Consider the following 20616-nt stretch of genomic DNA (forward strand, 5'->3'; position numbering starts at 1 on the left):
CGTGATTCATCTTATTGCCACCAGTATCAATCAAATGTAGGTAGTTAACCTCAACTAACAAAGTTAGCTGGGTGGTTAAACACATTGTAAGAGTTGGGGTTAGCAATATTTCTCAATTTCTGATTTTATTTCAAACCCAATAGTCAAAAATATGTTTATTTATTTTATGTTAAATATCGATCCCCAGACCAAAATCAATCAATCTATTTTTTGTAAATCTAATAGATATATTATAAAGCATCCCAATCAATTCACAACAATAAAAATATATGTTAAACATGTTCTTAAGGTCTAAATACCATCATGTTATCCTTTCTTCATTGTCGTTATTCTAATAAAACGTGTTTGTAGTCACGTTTGGAGACGCATTAATGTCCCACGACCTTAACATAACTCCATTTAGGCCTACTTTAATATCACACTAGTAAAATTAAATCACCACGTCTGTCGCGACCGTTGTGACTGTGCTCGTCTCCCTTTTTTTTCTTTTTTCTTTCATATAGACTTTTATATATATATTCTGTGCATTTTATATTTTTTTTTACTGCTATTTACTGCTATTTTATTGCTTTTCTATTATTCTATTCTATTCTATTATTTTATTCTATTATTTCTATTATTATCTTATTGCTTCTGTATGCTGCTGTAGCGGGAAAAAAAAAAAAGTCCCCTCGGGGATTAATAAAGTAAATACCTACCTGCCTATGTATATGCGTACGGTCTTTCCTGTGTGACGTCAACGCAGCCCGACAACGCCCTCTCCCGGTCGGAAGCAGGTTGGTCGAAGCCCATTGGTCAGTTCACACGTCAATCTAACTGGTTGCTGTTTCCCAGTAATCCCAACCTACCGTGGATTCGTTGGGAATGGTCAAACTACGCAACTCAGGGTCAGGCTAGTGAAGACACTTAGCCGTGGAAGATATTTACCACGTTTTTAAGAAGCGGGATTTATTGGATATATTTTCGCGAAACAACACCGAAAAGAAATCCTTCACATATCAGAGGTAAAGTGCGGTATATTATTATTATTATTTTTTTTATTTTTTATTTTTTACTGTACAATAACGAGAGCTCGTGGATGGCAGCTACGAAGCTAACTGTTTTTTTCCAAACATCGGTGGCCTGTGTCTAAAGTCAAATTTAACGTGACCGTCAGCTCACTTTATCCCCAACATCTACACGCGATCGCTGGATGAGACGCAGTGAAATTGACAGCTAATTTCTGCTTAGTGACGTTGAGATTTACACAAAGACGCGTACAACCACTGTTTGTTGACGAAGATGCGACTTGCTGTAACGGCATCTTGTCATGCTGCCCCGTTGCTAATGCTAATGATGCAAACTGACCTGTGATGATGCAGTCGGGGATGCTTGCTGTATTAGACACTTTATCTGGAAGAGCACTGTCAGGATTTAAAGATAGCTATTACACGTGACCATTGTAGATGCATGATATTGTTGACACCCTTTGATTTTTATTGTTGTGTATTTAGGACTTCAAGGTGGGATGTAAAGTGTGATGATGTAGTTCTTCGTAGTATTTGTTTGGTTCATAGACTGAAGAATTTCAGCTCAGCTCTTATTATACTGTCTCAATAGGTTGATTATCCAACCAATGTCATACACAAGGTAGCTGCGTGTTCTCTCTCTTGGTCTTAAAATGACAGGACCATGTTAATTTGTTCACTAAACTGTGAACAAATGTAATATTTTGTTCAAATATGGCCTAAATGCTCAGGAGAAGACTTGTTCTACTCTCTGCAAACAAACTGCATGTTTCTGCAAGAAAAGAGTGGGGGATATTATCAAAGATTCTTTTTTAAAAGTTGTATTAACATACCTTATTGAGTAGCTGGTTTCAGTACATTGGCCCAGAAGACCATTACAGAATGGTATCTTAAAAAGAAAGACAGAAAGTGAATTAAAAGGGTTGGCTCGGCAGTCATTCATTAACTAGTGTTGAAGTGTCTGCACCTGCTACACTAATTGGCAACTAATCCTATAAGATGTTGCAAACATTTATACATTTTTATATAAATGTTAAACAGGACGGTGTACGCCTTCATACTTGTAACATTCTTTGCTCTGGTGCAATCTTCCTCTTCGTCTTCTCAGCAAGAAAGGACAGCAGGTATTTGTGCTGCATCCTGTTCAATATGTTCTTATGGAATGATTCTGCTGTAGTCATATATAATGTGAATTGTAAAAACAGATGGCCAACTTTCATACTACATATACCATCATTCTATTATTGCTCAATTCAAATCACTGAACATTCGTCACCGTACCAGTCTGGATAAATATGAAGCGCCCACTCAATATAAGATAATAGCTGATGGGACAATAGCCGCCTTGTTGAATTGTTTTCTTTGTAACCAGTTACCTGGCTACATTTCTGCCAAAAAAAAAAGGTGAAACTAGTTTGTATATTTCTGTTGGGGGAGGTGTTAACTGCCATGGTTTTGACTGTGTGTGTGTTGAATTGTCTTTGATGAGGAACTTGGACACAAACAACCTGTATATTTTTTTTAAGTGAGTTTTTTCTGACTCCCTGTAGCTTCCGTGATTTGAATTTGCATTCATAATGGCTTACAGGGAAAAGCAGGGAAGGAAGGAAATGCTGTTCTGGTTTAAGTCCAAAAGCTACACACACTCAGGACTGAATGTCCCTTTTCCACTGAGGTCAGAGCTCCAACGTTTCACAGGGACACATTCATTTGTTGACTCTCCCTGTTTTTCACCCATTCCCTCACTCACATCCGGTCTTCCTCTCATCACATTCAAAGGTCAGACATAATTAGCTGCAACTTTAGCTCGTGTTTCAAAATGTCACCACACTTATATAGTACACTAGAACCACTGTGTGCTTATTTCTTAGGTCCCAGTGGTCATGGTATGACAGGGTAATGACAGCGTTGCTGAGCGTAGGCAGAGATCAGACACAGGTTTTTTTCTTGATTTGCCTAAAGAAAACACTATTATAGGTCTTGATTATTGTTTTAAACAATACAAAATATTATTTTGAGCGATTAATATAAAGTCTGCCTGAGGTAAAATATGTATGGAACCTACAAACAATACAACACTTAAAACGTTTTGTCACAATCTGACTCCTTTTTAGATAGTTGTGAAACTTTTTAAGGTTATTATTGTGTTTTCCACAAGTACTTTTCTTCTCTCTCCAAGCAGCTGTATTGTTGAGTAATTTTGGCTTTGGCTCTAATTCATACTTATTTTTGTCCTGGTTTTGGGTCTTGTGGGAATAGCATTCACTTTACACTTAAGGAAGTCTGTTAGACTGAAACTAGTGTCAAAACAGTTGATAGATAAGTAAGGAGATTGAATCTGACTTTTCGTTCCTACGGACAATCATATGAATATCTATGCTTTGCTGGCTGCAGCTTTTCTGACAAAACAAATTAAAAACACTGTTGGGCTCTAGAAACTTGTGATCAAGCACTTTAATGCCAACTAATGCCGTGATAATTAGAAGGAGAGCGCTATTGACAAATTAGCCTTTTGAGTCCATTTGGATTAAGGAAAATGATTGCATCATAGTCCTGCTCAGTATATTTTGTACATGAGAATTCCTGGACACGGCCTACTCCAAAAAGCTGTTCTACATGGCTGAATAGTCAAACAGAACAGTGTCAAAGCCCAGTGTGGACAGAGGTTTGCAAACTCCACAACATGCTGCTGTATTTTCATTGAATCTGTTCTTCCCTAAAATAGGGCAGCTCCAGGCATATACAGTTGAGGTTTAGGCTTGGTTTTTAAGTAACAACAATATCCTTGTGGTTTTTGTAGTTTGTGGTCCCATTTATTACTGCTGCAAGGACAAGGACCAGAGCCCAGCAGAGAGGTATTGATTTGTGTGTTGGTGTAGCTATCAGTTTCTTGATGAGATTTCCCAGAATCTACAGCTGTTTTTCTCGCTTCCCATCAGCGCACAGTGGGTTTCTTTTTTTTCATTTCAGGGCTGAAGGGGTCGTAGAATACGTATGGGAGGTTGTAAAACGTTTCAGTCGTTCAGTCGTTAAAGTTTGAAGAATAATTTAGGATCCTGGACCTCTAAAACATGTAACTGCTCTTTTCATGTGGGGACCTACAAGGCTCAGAAGCCATTTTGGTGCAGGCACATTCGTGTGTGAAACCTTGACTCCACACAGCTGTATCTATGTTGAGCCATGACTCTACATTTCATCTGAAGGTAATGTTTTTTTAAGGCAGGAACACACTTGAAGACTTGTTAAATGCTAGCCAACTGTGGAGAGACCACACTTGGGTTAACAGAGGTGTTCAGATTTTCTTGTTAACCAAATCAAAATAAAGAAATCACATGAAGACTATTAAGTTTAGTTTGCTTTTTCGGCTTCAGAAATAGCAGCTGGTCCAAGACTCTGCAGTGTTTGTGTTATTTTGCATCAACAGGCCTCCAGTTGTTAAAGTAAAAGAAAAAGGCATTTACCGTGCAAAATGAGCAACTGACCTCAAAGTTCATCCATGTAGGCTTCATGGCTGAGTAACAACTTGTAAAAAAAACACATATTAAACCACTTAAAGAGCCAGAACTAAAAGAAAATTCCTCCTACTGCTACAATCTCATCTAGAGGACATCAAATATCATAATGTACCAGACAAACTGTTTCCAAGATATTCTGAATGGATTCATTTAGTCTCGATGATGGAAAACAAATTGTCATGTACATATTGTCGCCTAATTTGCTGTGCCATTGTCTTTTTCCTTATAATACTAATAGTCTTCGACTAATAGTTTTTCAAATACTCCTTGATAGATTTTGTATTTGAGCTACAGAGAATTGTTTTTCAAATCTTCTGTATGCCTTGTTTTGAATATTAGATTATATCTCTGTATTTTCATTCTTTCACCAGACACTGGATGAAAATGAAACTAAACTAAATGGGGTTTGTGAATGAAAAACAGAAAAGTATTCACATCCTCCCACTCTATATGCAAGTGTACTCTTCTGAAATCAGTGTGTTTGTTTGTGTGGTCTCAGAAAGTAAAGCTGCCAGGAGAGCAGTTTGATTCTTGCAGTGTGTTTTGTTACCATTTTAAGGATGAATAGACAGCTTTCAGCTATCTTGTTTTCTATTAAATATAACTGTTGGACTTGTTTGAATCATAGTTTGTTTGCAGTGATCACATATATGATAAATGAAATAACTTGCTCAGGATATATCAGCATCCTGCTGTACTGTCATACTGCTTGCGTTGCAGACAGTGTTACTTATTTCACTATGATGTTTCAGGTTTGGGTGAGACTTGTTGTTTCAGTTACACAAAACAGGCTTTGCATGTGTGTTTTCTGGGTGTCTGCGGATTTATCGTTGAGGTTGTTTTGTTGCTGTAATGGGCTTGGTTGTTCTTGAGAGCATCGATTTATCAAGCCACTGTACCAAGCTGCTCGAGGCGTGCCCCTGCTTGTCTCGAGGGAAACCAGACGAACTGCGCCGCAGCGTCTCAGTGACAGTTAAGCACACAAAAGCAGATAATTATATACACAAACATGCACACACAGGCTCGTCAAGGAAAAGGCTTATAATAAAAGTTGCAGTGTTTCATTTTGTGTATGAAGGCATGTCGACTTTTTGTTTTTCGAGAGAATTACAGTCACGTAATGTACAGTGCAAGCTGAGTCTTGATCTTGTATATCCCATCTCGCTAATGTCGTTTCAGGATGCCAAATTTGAAACACTTTGTATCTTGTACTAGGTCATTTGTATCCCCCTTATTGCATTAGTGTTGCAGTATTACTATTACAATTGTCTTAAATCTAATCCTATGTAGTAAGTATTTGATTTAATTTGTAGTTGGGGCTAGATTTTCTCAACATGTCTAAATCTCAGAAAATGGTGATTAATGTCCATCTCGGTCTCCTTAAGCCCAAGGAAACATATTTAAATGGCCTTTTTTCACCAGACCAGCCAACAGTTAAATCTCAGATATTTGGCCTGTTTACTGTAACTGCTGTAAACACTTTCTTTTTTTTCTTTTTCTTTTTTTTTTTTATATCGGACAGCCAGCCGCAGTCAGTAAGCAGGTTGAGTGTATATGATGTTTGAGTTAGAGGTGCCTGTGAGAGGTGGTGTGTTGACAGTATAATTTGGTACACTGTGACTTTCCATTCAAGGTAATCAGGTTATGTTGGTGGATGAAATTTTTTCCTGGAAAAGATAGTTCCATGTAATTACATGGAACTATCTTTAGTAATTATCTTTTCCAGGAAATAAAATTTGTGTATGTGATTTCCACCATATTATTGCACAGAGCCACTTCGAAATAGCAGTGTTTGTGTCTGAAGGGCAAGTAATTGGTCAAGTGTAACATTTATTTCTGTAGAAACCTTTCTCTCACCCTGATGTTTGCCAGCACGGTATACTTTTGCTTACACATGTATTTGAGAGGATATATTTTGATACTGAAATGATACTAAGAATGTGCTGGCACGTGTGAGGCAAGATTAGTTGCGCAAGCGCCTGTTAAGCGCAGGGGCAGTTCCAACTGGTTTACATCAGGCGTCATGTACGAGTTCATCAGTTTGGTCCCACAGCTGTCAGCTGTCTTTGTATCCAGCTGTACTGTGACCGTCTGCCTGATCTCCGTAGCTATTCCACTAATATAAAAGTGTTAGCAGATACGCAGCATAAATAAGCCTTCCACATTTAAAAACTACCCAAGCTGAGAAGTGGACAGGTGAACTGGAATAGCGGCTAGAAAGCTTTATGTAAACAGCACACTGGCTTGTGTGTTTCGACATCTGGCCTGAGAGCAGTTGCTAGAATGTAGTTTTCTTGTGTTGATGTGAATTTGGGCTTTTCCTGGCAGTGGTATCTCTAGTTTTGGCATTCATGCATTCATAAGGGAATCATTGCAGAAATTCAAAACAGTTGGACAGATAGCATCTCCTCCCCTGAAACCAGCAGTGACAGAAGCAAACCTAAGAACCATTTCATGAAAACATGCTAGAATATTTCATGAATAAAACATTGTGTTTGCGTGACTCCAAGGAGAGCTCTGTGGTCTCACAACGGCCCTCAACAGCTCACAGTCCAGCAGCATGCGAGTCAAGGAGTTTTATTTGACCAAAATAGATTTACTTTTTTTTTTTTTTTTCTGTTTTAACAAATCTCTTATTATTTTCACCTAACATTTAAAAAAATGTTCTGTGTTCTGCTGTCTTTTCCAAAAGGACTTCCTCTGTCTGCGTCTTCTCAAGATGTCGAGCAGGGTGTCGATGTAGTGGAGACCACAATCACTGTAGGATCTGCAGACAGTCACTTGGCCAGTTGACAACCATGCCACACTTATGTGTCAGTCTCAGCTCGAAGCCTCTCTGGCTCGTCTGTACTCTCCTGGGACTCTCGGCTGTACACACTCATGCCAACATTGGTAAGAACCAAACTACATTAAGGGAAAATTCCACCCTTAACATTTGAATAAATCAGTCAGCTGAATGCATGTGATGTTGACAGTATTTAATATGGATGCAGAATGGAATCTTTTACATCTTTTAGATTTAAGGTATGTATAATGTGATCACTAAATCCTGTCCTGATTTTTATTTTATTTTTCCCCAGTCCTTACTGTACCCCAGCAGGTGAGCCTGTCAGCCAACATGGGTACACAGCAACTATCCATATCCTGGTTGGGGGGAGCAGCCACGACCTTTGACCTCATCATCCTAAGAACTGAATTCAATGAAACTGTCTGCTATGTAAGAGCACTCCTTTTTTGGTCACTTCTTTCTAAGGTTTTAATTATTATATAGTTAAATTGCAAGTTGAATACATTCTCGTGAAAGTAGCTGTATCCTTACCTTTATGGGCCCATTACATTTGTTTAAACAATTGCAGTCAAGAAATAAATATAACGGGGTTTTCTGGTGGAGGGACTATATAATGGGGACACTGGTTCAAAAAGCTATCTTTAGCATATATGTACTTGAATCTCTTACCATTTAGCAGCTGACACATTCTGTATGCTGATAATGATATATCTGCAATAAGAAAATACTGATGATCTAACAGCCTGGACAATTTGTCGGTCAAATTTAGTACAATGGCATCCGCAGCGCGTTTTGCTGTAATGGATTATTTGATTTTATAGTATGTCATAGGTTATGCATACAATAATTCAGAGCAGTTTGTTTATTTTCCTGCTTGAGTTATGACTGTCACCAACAATCGTCCACCAGCTCCATGTTGTTGTGGTCCAGTCCCTCACTCAGTTTTCTGTGGATTATCTGTAGGACACAGTGTTTGCGACAGTGAATCAGGTGAGTGGTCGACACCAGTGGAACTGGACTTCAGTTGAACCTCTGGAGTGTACCTCGCTGTCAATCAAACTCCGCTCAAGAGATGGACATACAACAAGTGCATGGAGCAACACTGAGATACTTCAAGGTCAGAGGGACAGTAATTACACACATGTATATTATAGAACACCAGTAATTAGAGAAACATAAATACTTCTTACTTGTTGCTTTGGGATACACATTTATTTTATAAAGCCAATTCTAATTTGAATTATTTTCCTCCATGGAATCTCTCTTTTAGGCCAAATAAATGACTTTCTTTTGTACATTAAAAAAAAAAGAAGATCTTTATTCATACCTTACTCTCTCCTTTAGTTTTTAATTCCTTCTTCACCACTTTTTCTTTTCAGGAAGAGATCTCCCCAGCAATAAAGATTTCCAGATGTACCCACAGGACAGGATTGTACCTGCGGGGGCCAACAACAGCTTCTGTTGCATTGTGGAAGAGGGGAAAGGCTTTGATCGTATCCGCTACAGCATGACCGTCATGAATGTGACTCGACTCAGCAGGCGCAGTTATGCCACTTCAGTGGTCAGCCAGGGACCATCTGGCAGGACGGGAACCAACGTCTTTTGTTACGCAAACCAGATGATGGAACTGACTGGAGCGGTCATATTTGTTGGATGTAAGTTGAATGCGGGGGAAACAAGAGTTGGAATAGTTGGAATTTCTAATATCGTTGAATGTTGTTGGAGTGAGAGACAGTGGAACTTAGTTTTTCAGACTTTGAAATTATGTATTTTTACTGAAAGGGTTAGTGAAAGCTTGTACAGCTTCTAATTATTTATTTTTATTTCACTTTATTAATCCCTTTATTATCCCTTTATTAATTTATTAATCCCTTTATTTATTATCCCTTCACTTTATTAATTTAGCAAGAGTTTGTTTATCAAAAAAGATTCTTTAACAAACCTTTTGTTGGTGGTAATGATATATTATGGGGTATAACTTACTGTTCTTACTGGTGATGCATGGAAAATATTATTCCACAGCATGTCTTTAATGAAGCAATACGCAAGATTAAGTGATACCACTGTACGTTCAGAGGCAATAGTGAGTCATAGTAGTATTCAGACAGTCTGGCCTCTGTGTGAGTCTCAAAGTTTCAGCAAGATATAATTATGGATCCACCTGAAAATAAGGACGATTGGTTAAGCTTATAGTTTATATTATAGCTTGCATATTTCTGTTTTGAGCGAAGGTGGATTTTTTTGTTTTAGTATGTTTTTTTGTCATTGGCTACTCTAAAAATCCGTTATGAATTGTCTAAACAAGGTCAGTACACCTGGTGTGTTTCCACATTGAGTTAGTCACATACAGCTGGTCTAACTGTGTATCAGCAAACAGCTAACCTAACATATTAACATTATCAGTAAGGTTATGGCTTAACTATACGTTAAAAAAAAAACTATCTATATAGCCACCGTTAGCATTAACAGCAGTTTACTTACCAGTCTTAAAGAAATGTTGTGAGTTCATCATTAAACTTCATTCGTTTACTCGCCAAAAGCTGTCGCAGTGGAAATCAACACCAATGTTAACCCTTCTTGTGATTCTATTTTGCCAAGACTTTGAGCATTTGTTGTTTTTACAGTTCCATTTATTTTAAGTTAGAATACAGCACTTCTTCCTCCTCTCATGTTGGACTGAGGGGAGACTGGACATTACAGTTACTTACTATCCCATATTGTGGAACAAATTGGTATTATGAGACGACATGAGCCGGGGTTAGCTGGTTAGCATGCTAACATCTGTGAACATCTGTACAACACAATACAATACATGTCTTTGACATAAGATCCAAACTGCTATTTCTTCACCTTTTGTGAATATTTGTTTTATGTTTTAAAGTAAAAATCTTGCATATTGTACTTTTTAAATGTCTTTTTTAATTATTTGTATATTTTAACATTTTTACTTGTATATTTAATTGACTAAGCATGTAAGCTTTCATGTGTTGTTCCCATCCACAGATCCTCCACTCCCCAGTCATTTTGTGTGTGAGACTCATGACTTGGTCTCAGCTGTGTGCCAGTGGAATGAAGGACGAGACACTCATTTGTATGGCAAACGAGGAACACGCTATTCTGTGAACAACAGGTGCAAAGTCACACTCACAAACATAGAAACTTACTTTTAAAAATCTGACTTTGTCAGAAACTGTTAGGTTGCAGAACACAACACACCCACCCATTCACACGAAGCATGCTACAGAAAGTACATGGCATAGAACACAAACTCTAATTTGATTAGGAATTTGATTTCTAATGAGAACAATATTTAACAGCAATGTCATGTTCTTGCTTAAGCCACATTATGTGCTGTCATAATGTGGTCCTAGATTACACTGTTTGACGAGTCCACTGATGGCAGAATAGCAGAGCGAGCCAACGGAAAAATGTATGATCAAGTTTTCACAGTGCTACAATTCACCATGTGTCCAGCACACAATGTGACATGCCTTAAAACCAAGTTTTACACTCTGGTACAGATTGCAACCAAGATTTTATGTGTTCACAAGGACAGACCATCAACTTAAAAGAGCCTTTAGTTGGAACCAGTCCCACCATCTTGTCTTGGTCTTTCGCTTGATTGCTTTCACACCAGCTAAATAAACCAACAAATGGGAAATTGGAAACTATACCAAAAATATTTGGTGTGAAATCTGTTTAACCTCTCAAGTGCAAGCCTAATTTCTGTGTGAAAAAGCAAACCCACATTTGAGCAACCTTTGTTTTTATGGATAAGGGACACTTTAGAGGATTTAAATATATAATAAATCGAGCTGTCCTGAATGATGTGCAGCCTTGTGTAAGATTTTGAAAGGGGTTACTCCCACCTAATAAAAAATAAATAAATGAGAGAGTGAATAACCTACTTTATAGTTAAATAATAGTTGACACTGAGACTTTTGAGCCTTTCTAAAAATTTCTGAACTGCACTTCTCCCAAATTGGGTACAATGAAGCATTTTAGCATCTTGAAGAGCTTTGGAGAACAAAGAGTGCCACATTCTGTGTATCTCACTTAGATCCAAAACACTTTAAAACAGGAAACAATCATCAAGTATATATGTCTCAGTAGAAAGTTATAATGGGCCGGAACAGAGGTGGTAATAATTGAATGATGATTTTCGTTGTTGTTGTCTGGCTGTTAGAGTGATTGTACTGTATCTCTTTGTGCCTGAGATAAAATCTCTAAATTATTTGTGATAGATCGCCCTGCCTTTTCTGTAAAAAGTGTTTTCTGGAAATAAAAAGTGAACCAACAGAGGGAGAGGAAGACATCAAATATAAAGCACTTAGTCTAAGTAACCACTAGCTTCTGTGTGTCCGTTTGATGGTGGATTGGCTGTGTGCCACACCTTTTACAGGAATGGTCTCTAAAGGGGCTGGTCAGAATGTGTGAGGGCCTGTGTCTTCTTTTGTAGGTTAGATTGTGATATGTTATTTGAAGTGTCTGTTTTGATTGTCACGCTCTTCAGGAGTCTGCTCTTTATTTTTTTGTGTTTTGTTTGTAGGCACTGTACTCAGGACATCTCACAGGAGAAACCGAAAGAGTGTAGTGTGGCCCAGTGGGAAGGTAACTGGACACTGGTAGCGGTGAATCCTCTTGGTCAGTACAGCCTCACTGACTCTGCTGAACTCAGTCACAGAGGTAGGTGGCTCAACCTTAGTTTTTCACCATCACTGCACAAATACACACACCATTAAAATATATTTTTAGAAATCCATCTTTATCGGAACTTTCAAAAGAAGGTAAATCAGAAAAATACAATTGGAATGAGCCTAAAATATGTTTCGCTGTCCACTAAACCTATGTTGTTTCACCCTTTCTCCTCAGTGTGTCCGGTGCCACCAGTTAATCTGAGCTCTGTTGTCCATGCCTGGAATGCCACTGTGCTGTGGAAGTGGAATTACAGCAGCTATTCCTCCCTTGATCTCATCTGCCAGGTAGAGCTTACCACCCGGGAGAACAAAACAAAAGTGAGTTGTCTGTGTGTTGTGGGTATACAGTATGTCAGTCAGTATCCCTTCAACAAATGTGAGTTTACATTGGCATTTTTTTCTCATTTGTGTTACCCATAAATATACAAAACCGTTAATAAAGTCTGATGTTTGTGTCCAGCGTGTCTTCTTTGGCATGGGTCTGCAGTCCGTGGTTCTGTCAGACCTGCAGCCTAATGAGGATTACAGCATTCAAGTCCGCTGTGGTGCCCAGAAGAATTTCTGGAAGTGGGGAAACTGGAGCAAACCAGTTTCCTTCAAGACTAACACTGATGGTAAAGGCTTTTTCATGATGATGATGATTTAAAAAAAAAAAAAAAAATTTAACAGAGACATCAGTAAAATATATCTGGAATTAATAATTATTTTCTTTCAGTAATCTATCAGTAGTTATGGTTGTTGAACTCATTCATTGTTTGGTGCACTACCTGGATGCCCCCTGCATTTCTTATTTAATGACTTGTTGCCAGTAATCACTTGATTGTCACTTGATTGTAATAATGAATCAACACAGTGGTGCCATATTTCATTTCACTTGTATGTGTTTTGTCCTCCATCAGCTCCAGATGCCCCTGATGTGTGGATGTGGATGAACAAAGACAAAACTGGGCAGGTCATTTGGAAGGTAATTTTTTTTTTTAATCTTTGATTCGAGTTGTTTTAAATTTAGATTGTAGATTTACAATCAACAATCTGTTTTATGCTGTATTTTTTTTTACTGTGGAAAGCTCGGATTTCCATCATGTTTACATGCTGTAAGCCGCAATCATGGAGCACAAGTGCATTGCCTGTCTTCTGTTTTAGTCTTTGCAGCTTCTTCCTCCTTAAAATCTATTTCACCATTGTCGCATAATGACGTTTGATCTGTTGTGACTATATACTCTGAATATCTAATAAGGAACAGTTGGATTAAAATAGTTTCTGTCTTTACTTGTCCTCACTTCTTTCCCTATCATTTGATTTCTTTTAGCCTCTGACACGTAGACAGAGCCGCGGTCAGATCAAAGCTTATGAGGTTACTCTCTGGAACCCTGAAGAAAATCTACAGCACACAGAAATCTTGTCAGCAGATACTCATGCTGTGCTTGTCAACCTCACACAAATGGCTTCCTTCAGCAGTGACAGCAAGGTCATAGCAACTGTTATTGCAAAGAACATCAAGGGGACGTCTCAACCTGCAAGTGTGGGTCTACGTCTGACAGGTATGAGGAAATGTGGGGGCGAGGGTGTGTGGGATGTTTAGCGTATATAAAAGTTGTAAGAAGGCAAAAAGTGGTTACTTTGCTTATTCTCAAAACACAAGTTTAAGAGACAGTCAGCTTAATCAATTAGACTTTTATGCATTGAGATTTTGAAACAATTGTCTTCCTCGACAGATTAAATGCAACAGAGAACTATCTTATAAACGTAAAATATTAAGACTTGTAGATTCTACATATGCATATTTTCTTCTTTCCAGTTGTGGACCCTCGTGCTGTGTCCAGGATAGTTTATACAGAAAAAGGTTTCCCTCTATTCTGGCAGAGCAATGTCAATACCACCTGCAGTTATGTGGTGCAATGGCATGATGCCTCCTGCACACATGACTGTCCTGTGGAGTGGATCAAGGTGGCTGCTGGAAACACTAATGTCTCCATTGAGTCAGGTATGCAAGACATGTCAGTCTGTGAAAACAGAATATTGTTCTCAGCATATTTAAAATGCACTACATGGTAGTGGTTCAGCTCAACTCTACTCAACTCAGTACCAGGTACCTTTCTGGACTGAAGTTACTGTGATGTCATCTTACACACTATACACATGCAATTAATTTTTCATCCCCAACCAAACAGAACGTCTGTACCCCCTTAAGTGACCACAGCGGGGTTTTCAGTGTTGATATTTTATCAAGTAGTCCAGTGAAATAAAAAAAGAAAAATTATGTTTGGTATGGTAACTTGGCTTCATCAACAGCGGGTTTGTGTAGGATGTCCCCGTGAGTGATAATTCTAGATACAACTCTTTCTGACCAATCAGTGGTCTTCCCTGTTTTTATATCACCTTTTTTGGTATCAGCTCAGCCCATGTAGAACTTTTACCGAGGTGATACTGAAATAGGTACCGGGTACTATCCACAACTTCTGCTAGAAAACCAATAAAGTCAAGTTGAGCCATACCAAGTAGTGGAAAAGGGGCTAGAGTCCTCTGCTGTTCTTGGCTGTCGATAGTAATTTTAAGATTAACAGGATTTTCACCTTCACACACTTAAAGCACAATTTTAATCTCTAATATCTGCTTTTTTGTTTGCCTTCAGTTAACTTCCAGCCTGGAGTGAGATACATCTTTTCCCTGTACAGCTGCCCCTCAGATTCCCCAGAACTGCTGCAGCACTGGCAGGGTTACACACGGGAGCTGGGTAAGGATAGCACTACATGTGGAAAGATTATCCTTTTAAAAAGAAAAGTGACTTCAACAATCATATGCTGCATTTTAAGTGCTCTTGTCGTTTTCTTTCCTCCCTGCTTTGCGGTTCCCACAGTCCCCTCCAGGTCTGTCCCTCTGTGGAGCAGTCAGCATGCCTCTGATATTGTCCTTACCTGGGGAGAGATTCCACTGCCCGACAGAAGAGGCTTCCTCCTGGGCTACAACGTCTACATGAGTAATGGCTCTCAGCTCACACTTCTCGGTAAATATTCTGACATGCCACCTCTGTTAACAGCTGTTACAGTGCAGTGCTTGAAAAAGGAAAAAGAAACATGTATAATTCTATTATTACAAGATTTATCTAAATAAGTTGTATTCTCACAAAACTTCCTATTCCTTGCTCCCTCTCCTCTTTTTGTTTTTGTTTTCTGCTTCTTCTATCACTTTGCTGTCCTTTTTTGTGCCCTGTCCTCTGAACAGCCAATATGTCAGATCTAGGAACGAGGAACTACATCGTAAAGGGTTTTCCTATGGGTTCCTATAAATTTACTGTCAAGGCCTACACTTCCGCAGGCGAGGATACAGGCACCACTGCCTCCATAATGCTGGAGCCATACAGTATGTAAACATGTGTATAGCTACGACTGATCATTATGATTATTTTTAAATTGTATTACCACTATTTGAGATTACAGGAGATGTACTTGTGTGCGTGTGTGTGTGTGTGTGTGTGTGTGTGTGTGTGTGTGTGTGTGTGTGTGTGTGTGTGTGTGTGTGTGTGTGTGTGTGTGTGTGTGTGTGTGTGTGTGTATTTATATATATATATATATATATATAGCCTTACAGATTCTTGCTTGGGTTCAATTTTTGTAGTGATTTCTAATGAAATGTAAATCATCTTGCTTCAAGTCTAATATTTCTATTGTTCTGTTCTGACAGCTGATTGGCTGATTCTGGAAATCTTGGCTTCTTTGGGAATCATTGCCTCATTACTGATCATTGTCACCTTCATTTGCTACAAGAAGAGGAAATGGTGAGACTCTTGTACTCATATCTTGTGTCTTTCTCGCGCTTATTTTTGTGTGTTCCATGAATAACCTAACAAGTACATGTAAAGCAACATTTCTAAACATAGCTGGTGAAAACTGTCTATAAGCTTCAGTTTATTTTGTATCAAAGAGGGGCTATTCGGGGATTTATTTGAATTTGTTTAGGCCCTTGTTGATAATGTATGTTACAAGTAACATCTTGCTTTTATTAGGGTAAAAAAGGCATTCTACCCAGACATCCCTGAGCCCAAACTGCCCAGTGATTGGTCCAGGACACAGGTGCAGTATCAGCTTAATACAGTCTGACTGAACTTATTGTGTGCTTATGACTGACCAGTCCATAGTTTTATGCAGTTTGATCATATCTGGCGATAAGACTATGACTAAGTGTAAAGTGTTCAATTTCAGGGGCCGTTGGATGTGAAGCCATCTCCCCACAGCATGGTCCATATTGTAGAGAAGCCGGACTGGGATTGTAGTAAAGAAGCTCTAGTCGTCATTCCAGAAGAGGATGAAGATGACGATGGGCAGGGAATAGGAGATGAGCCAGTTGACACAGATGAGCCGACATCGTTACGCTACTACAATCAAGTGGTAGATGAGCGTCCCATAAGACCGCGTTTTCCAGACTCTTCTGCTTCTTCTGCGTCTTCTTTAGATTCGGCACACACCGATGTGACATATACTGGGATCCAGACTTCTGGGTCTTCTTTGGTCTTCCAGGTGGATCCACAAGGCCAACAACCCCAGGCTGATCACTCTTTCAGCTGTGGGGAAGGAGGAGGAGGAGGTTACCGGCCCCAAATGCAGCCTAGAGCCCCTAATGAAGACATGGGCCTAGCTTCACTTGAGCCTTTCTTAGAGCCCCAGGCTGCCAGTGCTGGGGGCTACAAACCTCAGAGCTCCTGGCATTTGGACTCCCCTATGGAGGCTGGGGAAAGAGGCAGCCTGGCACCCTCGCTTGGATCCCCGACTTCTGTTGCTTCCACTCAGTTCCTCCTCCCTGATGGAGAGGAGCACGAAGAGGAGAAACGACAGCTGTCGTCATCGGCAGCAACCTGGTTCACAAACCTGCTGTCATCCACAAAACCATGATATGATCTCTGTGTCACTACTAGCAGCCAGGCCAGGGGGTTAACATAAAACTGTCCCACTCATCACCGTTACTAGTGTCATGTATCTACACACTTAACTCGTATGGCTGAGGTAAACATCCCCTTAGATGTAGCACTACATTATTACAGTTGCATTTTGGCAGCAGGTAAATAATGCTTTTTAAGGTGTTTATACCAAACATAAAGAATCTAGTTATTTTCTCTTTCGTGCAAATATTATAAATCCAAATCTGTATATTTATATATCAAAACATTTCTATTCATACCTCTGTCCACCATATTTATTGCACCCCCTGGAAACCCGGTGGCTGTTGGATCCTCTGACTGGCTTCTCCGTGACACACTGTAATGGGCATTTCGTGATGGCATTTCCTGTGTTTCAGTTGAACGTGTGCAATCTGTAGCTTGCATTTCAGATGTTTTTATTTTTCGTGACGTGAACATCACTACACCGCAGAAGAGAACTGAAAGCAAGAAAGTTTTAAACCCAATGAAGGCATCACAAAAATACAGACAGTTTTTGGACAAACACTACAAAAGAACAATTTCAAAAGATTGCTATGTAGACAGACAATGTCCTTCCCATTACAGTATCGATGTCTTGTGTTGGTCCGTAGTCTTGCCTGATTTATGACGGCTGATGAACCTCTGAAAATATAATGAGTAGTGAGATGTTTATTGAAAGATGCACTTGTGAAAACAGTCATTATTTTACACAGATACAGGAGTTGTGCTTTCTACTATGGTCTGGAATTGTGTGGGTGACAAGCCCACTGGATATACACTGATATAAGCTAGAACATGAGTACAAACTGATGTAATTTAATGAACAAACACTATAATGTTACTTTTGAGTGTTTATTTTTGTCTTCCTTAACCAGTTTAACCAGAGTTTATTTTTTTGTTAAACACATTTCACAGTAAGGCCAGTGTCCTTTTTTTGATGCTTTTTGTCGTGCAGTCAATCATAACGTTGATGAATTGTATTAGGCTTCTTTTTTTTTTTTTTAATAGAATTAACGCTGGTGGGTAATTAAGGTGTTTAAATAGCCTTTATAAATATGCTTCCACTGATTTGCACTGTAGCACCATTCACACACTGCCTTACTCTAAAATGTTTGTTGAAAATATCTCAGTAATGACGTTCAGAATTTAACTGAAAAATGCATTATTGGACATTTACTCTAGATTCCACTGGCACTGAGTGTAATCTACAAAGTGTGTCCCTTTTCATCAGTTTTAGTGAGTGGATTGGTTTGCCTTGGCTACATTATAATTATTGTTACTTAGCCTTCTCAGTTTATTTGTGTGGATGCGAAACCAAGAATTCTTTGGTTGTTTTATTTTCAAGCCCAGAGTTGGGCAGTTGTGAAACGGATATTTATTAGCTATGCTTTTAAATCTGCAGTGCGGAACTTTTGTCTCCCTGTGAGAGTGTGAGAGTGATTACAACAACACTGTTAACACACACTTAATTCATAGGCTGTGCTGAGGCCTACTCAAGTTGCTACTATTGATGCTGTAAATTGATGGATGACTTGTTTTTAAGCCTCACAACCACCAGCTAATGACTCGTTTCACTATCAGAATTTGATCCATTTACTCCGATAACATTTGGAAAGTCCAAAGGAGCCACACGATTGAAATATTTGAGCCCTATTCAAAGGGCAAAACCACAAGTTAGCCAACTCGGCCGGTGTAAGTCTCTACCATGCTCTGCCCTATTCATTGATCTGGCCAGCACTAAACTGTCTCACCAGACACCAGATTGAAAAACGCTCTCATATACCTGGTGGGGAGATGCTTAATCGGCACTGTGTTAACTTGTTTGGCAAGGCTTTAATGTTATGAATATTAATTTATATGGAAAAGCCCGTCACCCCAGTTTTATTAGGCTTGTTTAATTTTAGGAAGATCTAAGTCTACACTACATTTCAAGTTTTTTTTTGTTTTTTTTTAATGTGACCATCTGTCCAATGCAAATTTTTAGTTGAAGTAACTTTTAGGTTTGGAAAAAGGGACCAAGGGGAGAGCGTATATTGGGAAATGAGAATTTCCATAAAGGCTATAATTTAGCTTTTTTTGGTCAAAAAGTTAGGAAAAATTAACTTGATCAGGAGAAAGCACTTGAGCTTTTCCATAATGATGAAGAAGATCTGGTACTGTGTTTGTGTTGAGGAAGTACCATTGACGAGGCTTTCCAAAAGTTAGTATACAAAGTTTAGTCTTTGACATACTAAGTGAGTAGACTTCTGTTTTATTGTTTTTTGTTTTGTTTTGTTTTTTGTTGTAGTTTGTAGAGTTACGTCTTGACTTGCCTGCATAGCAGACTGTGGTCTATTGATTCTACGTGCCTCCAGCCAACAAGCTTTAAGTAAAACTACTGTGACATGGATTATGACTTGGATGAACTATAATGGATGTCTTCACAGATGAACTGATAACATACAGGCAGTCAGCCGTCTTTGACTACTGAGAAAAATATATCCTCCCATTCTTTGTCTTAAAAAACTGATTTGAATTTGAATTGGTGGAGAAAAGTCCACACCTTAAACCAGTCAAATTGAGGAAAATGTGAACCAACAACTTTGCATTAGGTGAGATCAGTAGTTGCTTCAAGGCACTTGCAAAGGGTGAATATAGTTTTGAGTATTTAAACATGGCTGCAAATTGTTTTCTTTTGAAGTGTGCTTTCTTATACAAGCAGAGCATTGAAGATTACGTGTTACAAGATTTGTTGATATAAATCAACAAAATGGCACCTTTTTATTTTCCTCCAAATCTTCCTTATGCAACTAACTGTACATAATTGTGATTGTCTTTCAGTTGTTTCCTTCTTACAATACAAAACCACATGTTTTAGATGGGGTTGTATTCCCAATACTATAACGATGACTAACCAGGTTTATTGAGAGAGAAAAAAAAGGTTAATTTTTGTGTGGATGATACAAGGTATAGACTTCTATTAAAATGTATATTTGTTGTTAGCTTAAATACATAGAAAGTGTTTCTGATAAACCATGTAAACTGCATTAGAATTGTGATCTTGTTTAGTTAGATTAGCTTGCTTTGCATTGCTACCTAATCACAGCGGTGTCGCTTTGCCAGAGACAGTATAACTAGGATCACAGTACTCACCGTGCATACGTGGCAACTGCTGGCATGCAATTTTCCTGTCTGTCCATCCACATTTATATTTGGAGCATATATTTACTCTGAAGAATGTTACAATTTTATAGTTTATACAGCTGCTTCTGACCCTAGATTTTTTGTGAAATCGATGCATGCTGCATAAACTATTACTACAAAATCGAGGCTCATAAACCCTTGAAATCCATGTTTATGTTACCCTGTAGCTTTATAACACTAACACTGACTAATGTTGAGCATGACAACATAACTGAGGTATTATGCAACTGAAAAAGGCCTTCATTTCTGAATATGCTTTAAAATTTATGATATTTTGCAGATTATTTTATCATTGATTGAATGAAAATAGACAGTGAAATGCCTCTGAGTGAATAAATAAATGTTAACACTAATAACAACTGAAATGCTACTTGTTTAAAGGCAATAAAGTGATTTGTCTCGCCACTTGACAGTTTGACAGTATTCTCTTTTTCAAGTATTTTTGAATAAACTTCAATCACCATTTGCAATTATCAATGTGCCAAATACTACTGTGAAGATCATTTTCAGTCCT

General features: G+C 38.5%; 1 protein-coding gene across 1 annotated transcript; it reads left to right on the top strand.

Moving 5' to 3' along the window:
* The first annotated feature begins 873 nt into the window (after positions 1-873).
* Positions 874-20507, top strand: lifra (LIF receptor subunit alpha a). Its single transcript, XM_069707737.1, has 18 exons — positions 874-1004; positions 7215-7414; positions 7603-7739; positions 8274-8427; positions 8690-8965; positions 10314-10440; positions 11860-11996; positions 12183-12325; positions 12468-12621; positions 12907-12971; positions 13317-13548; positions 13806-13991; positions 14640-14741; positions 14865-15011; positions 15230-15367; positions 15689-15782; positions 16011-16077; positions 16207-20507. The coding sequence occupies exons 2-18, from the start codon at positions 7321-7323 to the stop codon at positions 16891-16893; spliced, it is 2940 nt and encodes a 979-aa protein (XP_069563838.1). The 5' UTR covers positions 874-1004; positions 7215-7320; the 3' UTR covers positions 16894-20507.
* The last annotated feature ends 109 nt before the right edge of the window (positions 20508-20616 follow it).

This window comes from Brachyistius frenatus, unplaced genomic scaffold (assembly GCF_029030835.1).
Source record: "Brachyistius frenatus isolate BFR_SWC_R1_liver_20210118 unplaced genomic scaffold, ASM2903083v1 Contig_72, whole genome shotgun sequence".
Taxonomy (NCBI): Eukaryota; Metazoa; Chordata; class Actinopteri; family Embiotocidae; genus Brachyistius; species Brachyistius frenatus.